This window comes from Myotis brandtii, unplaced genomic scaffold (assembly GCF_000412655.1).
Source record: "Myotis brandtii unplaced genomic scaffold, ASM41265v1 scaffold208, whole genome shotgun sequence".
In the NCBI taxonomy this organism is placed as follows: domain Eukaryota; kingdom Metazoa; phylum Chordata; class Mammalia; order Chiroptera; family Vespertilionidae; genus Myotis; species Myotis brandtii.
This window is the reverse complement of record NW_005357764.1, coordinates 4,890,682-4,905,733: the sequence shown is the minus strand read 5'-3', so window position 1 is coordinate 4,905,733 and position 15,052 is coordinate 4,890,682. Positions and strand designations below refer to the sequence as shown.

Below are 15,052 nucleotides of genomic sequence, written 5' to 3'. Positions count from 1 at the left end.
CCTGCGTGCGTGCGCAGCGCCGGCTTCTGGGAGCCGGGCGGACCTAGAGGGTTGGATGCTGCGTGTTTCCGGTGGCGGCGGTTCCGGATCCCTGATCCCTGCTGGCGGTCCTGGCCGAATGGAGAGGGACTGACTCTAAAGGGAGACGAAGACTTGCAGCGAACCACCACGGTTCTCAAAGTGGGATCCCGGGAATGGAGGAGAGTGCGGTGTTTGCTAACGTCAAAACTATTTTCCTAGCCCTCGCGGGTTTGGTTCAGTGGCAGTGGTTCTCAACCTTCTGGCCCTTTAAATACAGTTCCTCATGTTGTGACCCAACCATAAAGTTATTTTCTTTGCTGCTTCATAACTGTAATGTTGCTACTGTTGTGAATCATAATGTAAATATCTGATATGCAGGATGGTCTTAGGCGACCCCTGTGAAAGGGTTGTTCGACCGCCAAAAGGGTCGCGACCCACAGGTTGAGAACCGCTGGATAGGGCATCGGTTGGGTTCAGGTCAAGGGCACATGCAGGGGTTGCGGGCTTGATCCCCAGTGGGGGTCTGGAGGAGGCAGCCATCAATAATTCTCTCTCATCAATAATTCTCTCTCACAAAAAAAGCCACTATTTTTCTAAAAGTAGCTGTTATTTACCTTTTCTACTCTCATTCACTCACTAATGTAGTTTTTTCTGGTGATCACATGACGTGTGGTGACGCCATCGAAATGGTGACCAGTGGAATGTTACTAGATTTCGAGTGGCGATCATAGGGTATATAAATGTCGAATCACTGTTGTACACCTCAAACCAATATAATACTGTATACCGACTATTTTAATAAAAATAAAATGTTGAAGCTCTTTGGGGTCCTCAGTAATTTGTAAGAGTGTAAAGAGGTGTTTAAGACTAAAGTCAAACGCTCTGGCATATGATGTGAAGGAAATCCAGTCATAAGTATTGACACAAGATAGGAATAGACACCTTTCAAAAAAGGAAGTTTCGGTTATGCAAGATGAATAGTAAGAGATCTATATACCATAGTGTTTACAGTTAAGAGTACTATCTACACTAATAAAAGAGAAACATGGTAATTAGCGTACGACCGCTACCCTTTTCATTGGCTAATCAGTGAGTATATGCAAATTAACTGTCAGCCAAGATGGCGGTTAATTTGCATATATCCGCTGGGAGCGTAGCAAGCCAGTCTGCTGAAAACAAGCTGGGCGGCGGAGGTGGGAGCAAAACAAGCCAGCCGGCTGCTGAGGGAGGCGGAAACAATCAACCTGGGCCTGGCGGCTGAGGGAGGTGGAACGATCAAGCCGGCCGGGCAGCTGAGGGAGGCGGGAACAATCAACCTGGGCCGGGCGGCTGAGGGAGGCGGGAACAATCAACCTGGGCCCGGGCTGAGGGAGGCGGAATGAAAGCCCGACTTCTTCCCCTGTGGGGTCCCAGACTGCGAGAGGGCACAGGCCGGCCTGAGGGACCCCCCCCTTCCCCGAGTGCACAAATTGTTGTGCACCGGGCCTCTAGTATTGTATAATTACAATTTTGCTAACAGGGTAGATCTTACGTGTTCTTACCAAAAAAATAATAGAGAAGGTGGGAGGGAACTTGGAGGTGATAGGTGCACTAGTGGCATTGACGGAGTAGACTTACCTCCAGAGCCATCACATTGTATACATGAAGTATGTACAACTTTTATGTTTCAAGAAATTTAAAGTAAAATAAGGGAAAGAGGAATTACCTTTCTCAAAAATAAGAAAATTGTGGCCCTGGCCTGGTAGCTCAGTTGGTTAGAATATTGTCCCTGTATGCTAAGGTTGCAGGTCCCATCTCTGGTCAGGGCACATACAAGAAGCAACCAATGATGCCCTAACCGGGTTGGCTCAGTGAATAGAGCGTCGGCCTGTGGACTCAAGGGTCCCAGGTTCGATTCTGGTCAAGGGCATGTACCTTGGTTGTGGGCACATACCCAGTAGGGAGTGTGCAGGAGGCGGCTGATCGATGTTTCTAACTATCCCTCTCCTTTCCTCTCTGTAAAAGATCAATAATATATATATATATATTTTAAAAGGTAATGAATTAAAACTTCCTGCAAATGCTCTTTTAAAAAAAAAAGCAACCAATGAATGCATAAATAAGTGGAACAATAAGTTGATATTTCTCTCTTTGCCTTCCTCTCTCTCTAAAAATCAATAAATTTAAAAATGAGAATATTGCTTTTTGGAAACCAACTTGAGGGATATCATATGCAAGGATGTATAGACAACATTACAAAAACAGTAATGGAAGACATTAAAATCAAAGTAAATACTTTGGACTACTGAGCTAGAAAAGCATAGGAAACACTCTAATCACATAGTCCCAAGACAGTCACTTACAGAACTTAATACATTAACTAAAAAATACATCAAAGATGCAAGTGGGGAAGGCCAGTAAATAGTGTCTTCAAGTACCAAGTGTGAAAACATGACAGGGTCAGTTATTACAGTACATATCTTAAATTACCAATGGAACAAAACAGATTGAAATTATACAATAAAGCCTTATGCATACAATAATGCCTTATTACCAAATATGATAAAACAATGACACTAGATTAAAGCCTTTTTTATTTAAAAAAAGAGTTTTTACTTTTTAATGTTTTCTACCTAAAAATTACTAGGAGACGCTAAAGTAATGAAAGTTTAGCACCTCCGAAGACTATTCGAAGTGAACTTTACTGGTGAGTTCATTATTTTCATACCTATTTTCTGTGGTTGATTGAAAGGAAATTCTCATAGTAGGACTCAAAACATATAAACAGTGAAGAAAATAGAAAGTCTGATTTATGCTCTTGCCCAGTATTAAAATAATGAAAGCTCATTTTTAAAAAATCAGGTTTACTGAAGCATAACTTACAGTAAAATTTACTCTTTCCAGCATACGGTTCCATGAGTTTTGACAAATGTAAACATGTGTAACCACCAAGACCACTCCCCTCCACTGCCTCCCACCAATTTTCAGGGGTGGGGAACCTTTTTTTCTGCCAATGGCCATTTGGATATTTATAACATCATTCGAGGGCCATACAAAATTATAAAATTAAGAATTAGCCTGCTATATTTGGTCAAACATTTAATTAACTTACCCCTAATGCCTTGGCAGGGCCAAACCAAATGATTTCGAGGGCCTTATATGGCCCATGGGACAGACACTCCCCATCCTTAAGACAAATACTCGGATGCCAGTAAGAAGAAAAAAGCAAATCTATATTTTACTTACCACTCTTAAGTTCTAGGTTGATGAAGAGCTAGATATTTCTGAAAACAATAAAAGAAAAATCCAGAAATGTAATTACCCTCCCCCCCCTTTTTTTACCCTCACTTTTAAAGCAGAATTTTATACTCAAAGTAACACAAGAAATTAGCAATGACTGGGGCAACCAGACATTGTCTCCTCCTGAAATCTTAATATGAAGTATCCAACATCACCTCCTATGCAGTTTTTTTCAAAGGTTAAACTTTAATCACACCTTTAAATTTAACTTCTAGTTCACAGGAATTAAGGATTAAGCTAATAATACACAAGGATGAAAGAGGTAAACCTGGATGTACTGCAAAACACTAGCCCTGGTTCTCTTTGTCATTAAAACAAGGACATTTTAAAAGGCTGGTTTTGTTTTTTGTTTGTTTGTTTGTTTGTTTGTTTTTTGTTTTTTTTTTTTAAATATATTTTATTGATTTTCCACAGAGAGGAAGGGAGAGAGACAGAGAGTCAGAAACATCAATGAGAGAGAAACACCGATCAGCTGCCTCCTGCACATCCCCCACTGGGGATGTGCCCGCAACCCAGGCACATGCCCTTCACCGGAATCGAACCCGGGACCCTCCAGTCCGCAGGCCGACGCTCAATCCACTGAGCCAAACCGGCCTCGGCTTGTTTGTTTTTTAAGGACTGTTGCAAATGAAAAGACTTGAGTCGCATGTTACCCATATTCAGCACGTGGTCCTGGAGTTAATCCTGATTTGGACATAGAGATGTGAAGGGAATTTGGGGGATACAAGGGGAAACTTTTTCTGAATGTAGACTGCAAATTAAATGCTAAAAAGAATTATTAATTTCATTATATTAGGTGTGATAATATTTTGCTATGTAAGAAAACGATCATTTTTTGAGGTACATATGGAAGTGTTAATGATAGTGTCATGCTTTCTGTCATTTAAAATACTTCAGAAGAAAAGTTATGAGTTAAAGGGAAAAAAATGGATATGAGAAGGTAAATTCCATTACCAAAATTTTCAACTTTGTAACAATAGGAAACTCTAAAACTAAGATAACTCTAGGAGGAAGGTGGAAAAGATTTGCAATAAAAATGATTACTCCTTAAAATAAAAATAACTAAAAAGGCAAGTCAGTCAGGTTCCCAGTTCTCAGTAAACTATTGAAAAATGTTTGGTTTCACTTATAGCATACTCAATGAAATGGAAATTAAACTACCATGAGATATTATCTTATACCAGCTAGTGAATCTCTTTATCCTTATAATACTTTCTCATATAAATTATTTTTCTAGTGTTGGTATTAATGTATCAGCTTTATTTTTATTAGTATTTGATCAGTCTATTTTTTATCCCTTGATTTTCAACCTTTTAAAAAAAATATTTTTTTATTGATTTCAGAGAGGAAGGAAGAGGGAGAGAGAGATAGAAACATCAATGATGAGAAAGAATCATTGATCGGCTGCCTCTTGCACACCCCACAGGGGGATTGAGCCCGAAACCAGGACATATGTCCCTCCTGGTTCATAGGTCGATGCGCAACCACTGAGCCACACCAGCCTGGCATGATTTTCAACCTTTTAATGTCATTTTTCATGAAGTGTATCTCTTGAAAATAGCTGAAATGATTTTAATATAATTTTATAGTATCTTCCTTTTAATAGGTGAGTTTAATCTATTTTTCAATTACTATCGTTTCTGATAAATTTGGATATATTTCTCATATCTTTTTCTTTACTTTTTCTCCTTTCCTAGTTTCTGGATTGATTAAGCTTCCTTTATTCCCATGGTTTAGTCCACTGGTTTGGGACTTATACACTCAATTTCTGTTATTTTAGCGGCTACTCTTAAAAACTTTACATGCCTATTTTGATGTCTAAAGTTAGTATCTTTAGCATCCTCCCAAACAATACAAGACCATAAAATGCACCAACTCTGATCACTCTTTCTATCTCCTACATGATCATTGTTTAGTGTCTGTTCCTCATTGCCTTGAAAACCCCTAAATAAATTGTTTTTAACCAGCATTATTTATTTAGGTTTACCAACTTATTTGTCAATCTCTTTGATTATCACCGCTTCTGGCATCATACCTTCCTTCTGGGTTCATTTCACTCATTCCATTAGCAAAACTATTAAACACTATTGCTAAAGAGACTTCAGGGAAAGAAATCTATCCCACAGTGCTGATATCAGGATTAAACAAAGTTATTTTTTGAAAGTGCATTATAAGTTGCAAAACACTGTAAAAATATGAGATTTATTTTTTGTGCATTGAATATTTTCAGAGGAGTGATCTTATAAAATGTAATAAAAGCTAAAAAATTGATCACACAACTTCCTTAACATAAGGATATATTTTAGAAATGATACAATGGACTTTTTAGAAAGTACTTTATAAGTTGCAAAACACTGTTAAAATATAAGAGATTTATTTTTTGTGCATTGAATATTTTCAGAGCAGTGATCTGGTAAAATGTAACAAAAACTAAAAAATTATTACACAAGTTCCTTAGCATAAGGAAATATTTAGAAATTATACAGTATTTTAGAAATGATAAAATTGTGGAATGCTGGAAACAACCCAAATGGTGATGTAAATTATGATACATCAGTTTCATCTAATAGCAGGTAACCTTTAAAATAAACAAATAGATACGTGAAGAATTAAGCAAAAAAACATAAACACAGATTGCATATATTCATTGGTTTACAACTCTGTAAAGCTATCTATGTGTTAGTAAAGATTGGAAGAAGTCATCAAAAACACTGAAAGTTGCTAGGTCAAGAGGAAGAAGTTCTGTGTTATTTTCCTCTAATGTTATTTATTCAATAAAAATTTATTTTAAACATATGCTTGAGGATTGAAAAGATGGAGGTTAGATTAAAATAAAAAGAAGAAAGAGATACTATCATTTTACATTTAGTCACCAAGAAAATTTTGTGGCATCATGCCCAGTAGGTTGATTAAAATCAGTTCATAGAAAAGTCATTTAACCTTAAGTGACTACACAGTTAGTAAAAACCACAGGTATCAATTTTAAAAAATAGGTTGCCAATTTGGAAGGTTTTAGGGCAAAAGGATGGATGTTACTAATACACCTTTTCAACACTATTCAACATCTTTTTTTCTAAATGATATAATTACTCATAATTCTTAATTCTGCATACTGGTTGCTAATTTCTTTCTGTTCTCCTAAAATAATGTGGATTTTTTTTAATGCCATGGTAGTTCATATTGGCTTGGTCTCTAGCTTAACCTTAAAGTTTTGCTCTATCTTTTCATTAGGAGACCTTCAGACTCCTTGAATTTCCACAGTATACATATTAATTTGTTCAACTAATACAACCAAGTGCCTGCTTATTCATTCAGTTATTTATTCAACAAGCATTAATTGAGTGCCTACAATAGGCTGGTCCTTGACAATGAAGAGATCAATCAAATAAAATCCTTATTCTTTTTTTTTTAAATATATTTTATTGATTTTTTACAGAGAGGAAGGGAGAGGAATAGAGAGTTAGAAACATCGATCAGCTGCCTCCTGCACACCTCCTACTGGGGATGTGCCCACAACCAAGGTACATGCCCTTGACTGGAATCGAACCTGGGAACCTTCAGTCCGCAGGCCGATGCTCTATCCACTGAGCCAAACCGATTAGGGCTAAAATCCCTATTCTTAAGGAGCTCACAATCTAGTGGTGAAGGCAAAGGTCCCAAGTCTATGACATTTATGGGATACAAAGTCTCTTTCATAATAATAGTAAAAGACAATTATTAACTTTTTTCAACATGCAATGTTATTTTTTTAATCTTCACCCAAGAATATGATTATTGATGGGGGGGGGGGGGGAAGAGAAACATTGATGTGAGGGAGAAACATCGATGGGTTGCCTTCCATTCATGCCCTGACTGCCTCTCCCCCTCCCTGCCACTCTCTCTAAAAGTCAGTGGAGCCCAACTGGCATGGCTCAGTGGTTGAGTGTTGACCTATGAACCAAGAGGTCAGGGTTCAATCAGGGCACATTATTTATTCAACAAGCATTAATTGAGTGCCTACAATAGGCTGGTCCTTGATAATGAAGAGATCAAGTTGAAGAGATCAAGTTGCTGGCCTAATACTCAGTGTGGGCATGCAGGAGGCAGGTGGTCAATGATTTCTCATCATTCAGTGTGGGCATGCAGGAGGCAGGTGGTCAATGATTCTCTCTCATCATTGATGTTTCTCTCTCTCTCTCCCTCTCCCTTCCTCTCTGAAATCAATAGAAATATTTTTTAAAAAATCAATGGAAAAACATCCTTGGGTGAGGATTAACAAAATAATAACAACTAGCCCTCCAATAGGGATCCACAACTATACTGTAAGTCAGAGGCTGAAAAATGACACACTTAATGGTTTTTGAAAATATGACTTGCCAACATTTAAAAATCAAGAGATTATACATAATAATCAGGATTTCTGGCTTTTTTGAAAAAGTTGATGATCTGGCAACATAAGGCCTTGGGTGTCACATGGCATCAATCAGCTGGAGCTGTGTAGCACCTGCCACCTGTAGACAGGTCATACATGCTGCAGCTACCATACCCCAAGGCCTTTCAAGTGTTCAGATCAGACGAGTCTAGCCAAGAGTCCCAAACTTCCGCACAAACAAAACCACACATGCTACAGAAAGCTGCCCCCGAAGTCCGACACCACTTTTAACCTACCTGGGCAGAGCTCTGATTATATGCATGTAAAAGGCTTGTCTACCCCCCAGCTGCCTCTGTTTTTCCTACAGAACTCTATCCAGCTTTGGGAAAGGGTTCTACACAGCCATTTGCGTTTGGTACCATCTGCCCTAGATGCTCAAGATGGTTCATTCTAAAGTCAGGCTTCCAGGCACCAACACAGACCCACTCTGGGACACTGACTGAAAACCTCCATTGAAAGCAAGTGGCTTACAGCTCCATTATGTGTGCCTGGGAGGAAGGAAGTGTGTGGTTGAGTAGGAGGCCTCATAAGCTCCCTTCTGGGATTACAGGTCTGAGCCCTAGGAACACAACAGCTGAGTCCTCTGATCAGACCTGGCCCACCCAGGGTGCGAAAGGACATCCCCACCCTGTCGGACGTGAAGGAGAGGCCATGCCTGTATATTATGTGGTTGTGATGGATACTTACTGGTTAACTTCCCAGCATCCACATCCCTCTTACTACTACCCAGGACCCCCAATTTCTTAGGTGTGCCATTTGGGTGGGATGAAGCCCACCTCCAGTTCCAGAGAGAGACAATCAGTATATCCCGTACCCCTGGCCACCGTCCAAGGGTGAACATGTATGTGCTCCCTTGTCACAAGGAGACTGAATGCTAAAACTTTGGACTGAGCAATCAGAAAAGCACAATTTGCTTTCTCCTGCTTCTCAAGAACAGGATTCACATAGATCCGGGAGTTCTGACTTCGTCTTGGGACCACAGTGGGAGAGCTGTCTGAGAAGGGAGTCAAGAAGAGCCACTGAGGCAAGCAGAACATAAAGGTGCCTCCACACTGGACCATTTGGTGATACGAGCTAATAAATTCCTTGTTGGCTTCAGCCGGTTTGGGTTTGGTTTTTGGTCACTAGCGACACAAAGGATCCTCACCAGCACCCCAGTGAACACAACTTGAGCCAGCTCCGTTTTGATGATCTCTGCCCTAATCACCATCTTCCCACCCGTATTTTCAATTCCGTGTAAGGCAAGTCAATCTAGCAACAACTGTGATAGAATTCAGTAGACCTCGGCAGGGGAGGGGGAAAGACAGTTCCCAATATTTGTGTATTTTAGCCTAAAATTCGATCTCGTGGTTTACGTCATACTTCTCTTTTTTTTATGTATATCTTTTAAGAGGAAATTCGATCATCAGTGTTTAAGAAATGCAAATGTGGGGCAGTGATGTATCAACCCAGAGGTTTTCTTTTATACTAGAAAATGTTTTTGAAGGGGGAAAAACAGGGATTTTTATTATTAAAAGATAAAAGTAAACTTGTTTTTTTAAGACACAAGGCATTGGAAACATTGGTTTCACAACATGCCATTATTAGACAGTCTCTATCTGATTGTTGGAAATTATTCATTTCCTCAAAGAGAGAGAATAAATTGGTTGGGGATACAATCTTGTACAATGCACTTTCTTTGCCAAAGGCAATCGCTGAACATTTCAGAGCCACGAGAATGCTTCTGCTTTTGACTTTCCTGGCTCTCGGAGCTGCCGACGTTGGTGCCATTGCCTTAGAAAGTCCCTTGAAGAGACTGGTGGCAGAGACCTTGACACTGCTCTCCACTCATCGGACTCTGCTGATAGGCGAAGGGGTAATTTTCTTTTTGAGTCCTACAGTCTTTATAAGGCATCGGTAATCATTCGTGCGGTTAACTTTTAAAGATCTGTTAATGAAATTATGAGTGTTAGCAATAGATGATTGGTAACCATTTCACAATCATTTTATTAAGTGGTGAATGGTAGAGTGCTTTACAAATGAATGTATTTCCTTTCCTTTTCAGAACCTGATGATTCCTACTCCAGGACATACAAATGTAAGTTAAATTATGATAGCATGAATAAGTGAATTGCATATTTTAGGCTATAAAGCCATAGTTATCATTGGAACTATTTATGTTCTATGTTTTGTTTTTTTTGTGTGTGATGTGAATGTGTGTACTTATAAATACTAGGAATGACTTTATAACTAGTAGAATCCATTAAACAAGGCCCTTTGGGGATGTTGTCAGGTTAAGAGGTGCCTCCTCATCTCCTTTCAACTCTGACAATCTACTGCTTTCCTCACTTTAATATCTTTTTGAAAGTATTAGCAACTTAGGGCAATACTTTTAGAATCTTAGTCAGTACACATTACAATATACAGTGAATGATCTATATTAACAGTCATTTCCACATTTTAAAGTGATCATGACATGTAACAGAATTGTATGCATTTGGAGTATGTCATGGTCATACTAAAATGTAAAATAGATAATTTCATTAGTCTGAATAGAACAAAATTACCAACTAGAACTATGAAAGGAAACTCTGACACGAGGTCAATCATTCTTCTTCTTAAATATTGTATTTTTGGTTAAGTACTTACTTTATATCACTTGTAAAATTCCTCAGTAATTAAATAAACCTCACCTACTTTTAGAAATTATGTCCCAATATCAATTGGTTCCACCTAGAAAAGGAACAAGGAAAAACTCTTTGGAAAAGGAAACTCGTGTAAACACCACAAAACAAAGTCTAGCTTTTTGGACCAATGTTTTAGATCCTGATTGGATTACTTATATTTTTTAAAATCTTCCTCATTTAGTACCAACTATGCATTAAAGAAGTCTTTCAGGGGGTAGACACATTGAGGAATCAAACTGCAGAAGGGGATGCCGTGGAAAAACTCTTCCAGAACTTGTCTTCAATAAAAGACTACATAGATGGCGAAAAAGTAAGTAAAAAACATTTAGTGGAAACTTAAGCATGTTTGTCTGGCTGTGCCTATTTTTACAGGAATTGACAGGTTCCTACAATACCTCTTGTCTGTTCTTTTTCACAGAAAAAGTGTGAAGGGGAACGATTGAGAGTAAAAAAGTTCCTAGACTACCTGCAAGTATTTCTTGGCGTGATAAACACTGAGTGGACAATGGAAAGTTGAGACTCAACTGGCTTGTTGTAGCGATAAAGGATGTTTTATTGCCACGAGAATGAGGGCCAATCAAGGGCAGGGCCTTCCTCTTCAGTTTAATTAAGCTTCTGAGGCAAAGTAGCAGCATTTCAGGCATACTGCTGCTTCACTACCTCATCTAGGCAGAAAGCATCTAAACAAAATGTTCTAGATATAGTCCAGATACAGGAGTCAGGGAAGTATTTTCCTCCAGTTCGCTCCAAACAAAATGGATGTATACTTTTTATCTTATTTAATGCAACATTCTGTAAAATGTCTGTTAACTTAATGTTATTTATGAAATGGTTAAGAATTTGGAAAATTACTATTTATTTCATGTCAGGCTGTGTTCCAATAAAACAAAAATAGACAACTCTGGTTCAATTTGTTGTTGGCCTTTGTCTTATTCTTGAAGTGAGTGCAGACTGTGTGAGAACAGGCTGAGTGTGGAGGGAGGGCCTGCATGGACGCTAACATGTTAGGTTGTAAAATTTTGGGGGGGGGGGGTTATTTATTTATTTATTAATTCCATAAACTGTGATAAAATAAGGATGTAAAATATTTAAAGCAGTACTCTCTGATCACTAATCCATCAACATGGCTGCTCTGTCTGTATAACATGCTACATATCCCCTTAGTTGACCTTCAGAGCCTTTCTAATTGTCTTCTATGATCTTTTCTATGTTTCCAATTATATTTGGAGTGAACCTACCAATTTTCTCTGCTGAGTTCCCTCCCATCACTTTGTTAAAAATGCATCAAGTTTGGGGACATACATATAATATTTCCCTATATAAATACTGGTAGACAAGCAATGTATTGAAAGATATATATGTTCCATGAAGAAATGTTTTATGCAGAAAACATTCATTAGGGAGACATTCTAGAGCAGTGGTTCTCAACCTTCTGGCCGTTTAAATACAGTTCCTCATGTTGTGACCCAACCACAAAATTATTTTCGTTGCTACTTCATAACTGTAATGTTGCTACTGTTATGAATTGTAATGTAAATATCTGATATGCAGGATGGTCTTAGGCAACCCCTGTGAAAGGGTCGTTGGACTGCCAAAGGGGTCGAGACCCACAGGTTGAGAACCGCTGTTCTAGAGGAAGTGCTAGGTCTAATTCTTCCCGTAACGCCCCAAGAATTTTCACACCTGTGTGCCTTTGCCCACACTGACTCAGTACATCAGTCTTTCCCCACACAGGGAACATGGAATTGTCCCCTAGATGTTTTCATTCATTCCTCTCCCTGAGCTCTCACAGTCCAGCTCAAATGCTTCCTTCTTGATTCCTTCCCTGCCTAGCCTAGCAGTATTAGTTGCTCCCTTCTCAGTGTCCTGCATTACTTTGAACATTTCTCTGTCGGAGTTCTTGTTTTTATATTGCAGTGTTTCCAGGTACATCGTATACATCTCTGTACATGTATCAGTCTGAATAGTCCAGGTGATGCTGCAATAACAGACATCCCTGAATCCTAGTGGTGGGGGACACAACCAAAGTTTGTTTCTTAGTCACACAGAGTCTACTGTGGTGTGGTCCTGAGCAACCCTTCAGAGCAGCTGTTCACATGTTGGCTCTGCAATCCAGGATGTTTCCGTCTTATGATGCTCAGACAACCTGAGCAAGTGCTTGTGAAGCAATCTTCCTCCAAACAATTTTTCCCAGAGTCAAGTACAGAAGCCAAAAAATTCCATGGGACTAGCTACCTCTGAGCAGAGGAATCAATGCTCAAAGCCTGGAAATGGCCTCATTCCCTTCCTTCCTCCCACTACAATGTAAGATTTGCTCCTAGACCAGGTCAGCCAAGCCCTGGCAAACATGCACCAGGAGGAAATGGCTCAGGTGCCTCTGAAATCTGAACAAACACTGAGATGGAGCTATCTGACTTGGCCACTTTCACGCGGGAAGACCCCATCCCTCACCTCTATTGTAAAACCGCAAAACCTGCAGGGCCTTCGAGGACGAATTTCCCCCAGCCCAGTCCAGTTCTGCTTTGCTGACAATCTAGCGGGGTTGAAGTTCAGTTCACACTGTATTCACTTGGTAATCTGCCATGACAAACCCACAGATTGGGTGGCTTTAACAACAGAGCTTTATTTTCTCACGGTTCTGGCAGCGTTGGTTTCCTCTGCACCTCTCTCCTTGGCTGACAGATGGCTGCCTCGTCCCTGTGTACTCACATGGTCTTCCTTCTGTGTGTGCGCATCCCTGGAATCTCTCTACATGGATTAATCTCCCCTTCTCATAAGGACACCAGTCAGATTGGATTAGGGCCCAGCCTAGAGACCACATTGTCACTTACCTCTTTAAAAGCCCTATTTCCAAATACAGTCAACATTCTGAGGTACTGAGGGCTAGGGCTTCAACACATGAATTTGGGGAGAATACAATTCCATCCATAATATGCACTAACAGGAAACATTTCCTCAGGCACTTGGAATGACACAGGTGTCCACCTGCATGAGGAGCAGACAGGTCACATGTCTCCTTCTTCTCTATTTTAGGAACACACAGAAGTTAGAAAGAGCAGGTTGTACATCTGAAAACAAAGTGCTGCCAGGCCAGTGTGCCTCAGTGGTTGAGCACCGACCTATGGACCAGTAGGTCATGGTTCAATTCCTGGTCAGGGCACATGCCCGGGTTGCGGACTTGATCCCCAGTGGGGGATGTGCAGGAGGCAGCCAATCAATGATTCTCTCTCCATTGATGTTTCTATCTCTCTCTCCCTCTCCCTTCCTCTTCTGAAATCAATAAAAAAAAAATTATTTTTTAATGAAAAAGTGCTGACACAGGTGTGGAAAACCAGCTCAGGAGGCCCAGGGTTTTCTGACAGAGTGCAGCCCGGACAGTCACACCAGGTCGCCTCTGCAGGACCTCTGAGGCAGGGCAGGTACACCCCATGGCACCCTGGTAAGTGCCCAACCCTAGACCCAGCAGCTTCACTCCCCTGTGGGCCATAGAAAATAACCTTAAGAGCAGCCAGAAGAGATAGATTGCCTACAAAGGAAATACAATAAGACTGAGAGCTGAGGTCTCAACAGCAAAACACAGAAGACTGGTGACAGCAGAATGTTATCTCAAGGTTGAGGGGGGGAAATGGCTAACTTAGCATTCTGTGAAGAGTGAACATTTCTTTCAAAAATAAAGATGAACTAAAAGCATTTTTTTAAAAAATAGACTTCAGCCCTGACTGGTTTGGCTCAGTGGATAGAGCGTCGGCCTGCAGACTGAAGGGTCCCAGGTTTGATTCCTGATCAGGGGCGTGTACCTTGGTTGCGGGCACATCCCCAGTAGGTGGTGTGCAGGAGGCAGCTGATCGATGTTTCTCATTTATGTTTCTAACCCTCTATCTCTCTCCCTTCCTCTCTGTAAAAGAAATCAATAAAATATATTTTAAAAATAGACTTTATTTTTAGAGCAGTTTTAGGTTCACGCAAAACTGAGCAGAAAGTACAGAGATTTCCCAGATACCTCCTGCCCCTACACACACAGCCTCCCTCATGATCAACACCCTGCATTAAGGTGGGACATGTGTTGTAATCCATGGACCTACATTGACACATCATTATCACATTAGGGTTCACTCCTAGTGTTGTACATTCTATGGGCTTTGGAAAATATATAATGACATGTCTCTGCCATTATGGTATCATACAGAATAGTTTCACTGCCCTAAAACCCCTCTGTGTTCCACCTATTTATTCCTCCCTCCTCTCTCCTCCCTGGACATCACTAATGTTTTTACTATCTTCATAGTTTTGCCTTCTCCAAATATCATATCATTGGAATCATGCAGAATGTAGCCTTTTCATATTGGTTCCTTCACTTAGTAACATGCATTTAAGATTCCTCCATTTTCATGGCTTGATAGCTCATTTCTTTCTAGCACTGAATAATATTCTATTGTGGATGTATCACAATTTATTTGTCCACTCACCTGCTGAAGGACATCACGGCTGTTTCCATGTTTTGGCAATTATAAATAAAGGAGCTATAAACATCCATGTGCAGGTTTTTGTGTGCATATAAGTTATCAGCTTATTGATTGTTGAAATGTTAAGGGTATGTTTCATTTTTCTAAGAAACTGACAAACTAAACTGTCTTCCAAAGTGGCTCTACCATTTGGCATTCTCACCAGCAATGCA

The 15,052-nt window shown here is 40.0% G+C and overlaps 1 protein-coding gene across 4 annotated transcripts; it reads left to right on the top strand.

Moving 5' to 3' along the window:
- Positions 1 to 2,475: 2,475 nt before the first annotated feature.
- IL5 (interleukin 5) lies at positions 2,476 to 11,273 on the top strand. Of its 4 annotated transcripts, none has more exons than XM_014539113.1 (5): positions 2,476 to 2,707; positions 9,419 to 9,566; positions 9,756 to 9,788; positions 10,559 to 10,687; positions 10,796 to 11,273. In XM_014539113.1, the coding sequence occupies exons 2-5, from the start codon at positions 9,429 to 9,431 to the stop codon at positions 10,892 to 10,894; spliced, it is 399 nt and encodes a 132-aa protein (XP_014394599.1). In that variant the 5' UTR covers positions 2,476 to 2,707; positions 9,419 to 9,428; the 3' UTR covers positions 10,895 to 11,273. The 4 variants fall into 4 exon arrangements, with proteins under 4 accessions (XP_014394599.1, XP_014394598.1, XP_014394597.1 ...); XM_014539112.1 differs by having other exon boundaries at positions 9,399 to 9,566; XM_014539111.1 differs by having other exon boundaries at positions 8,649 to 9,566.
- Positions 11,274 to 15,052: the final 3,779 nt, after the last annotated feature.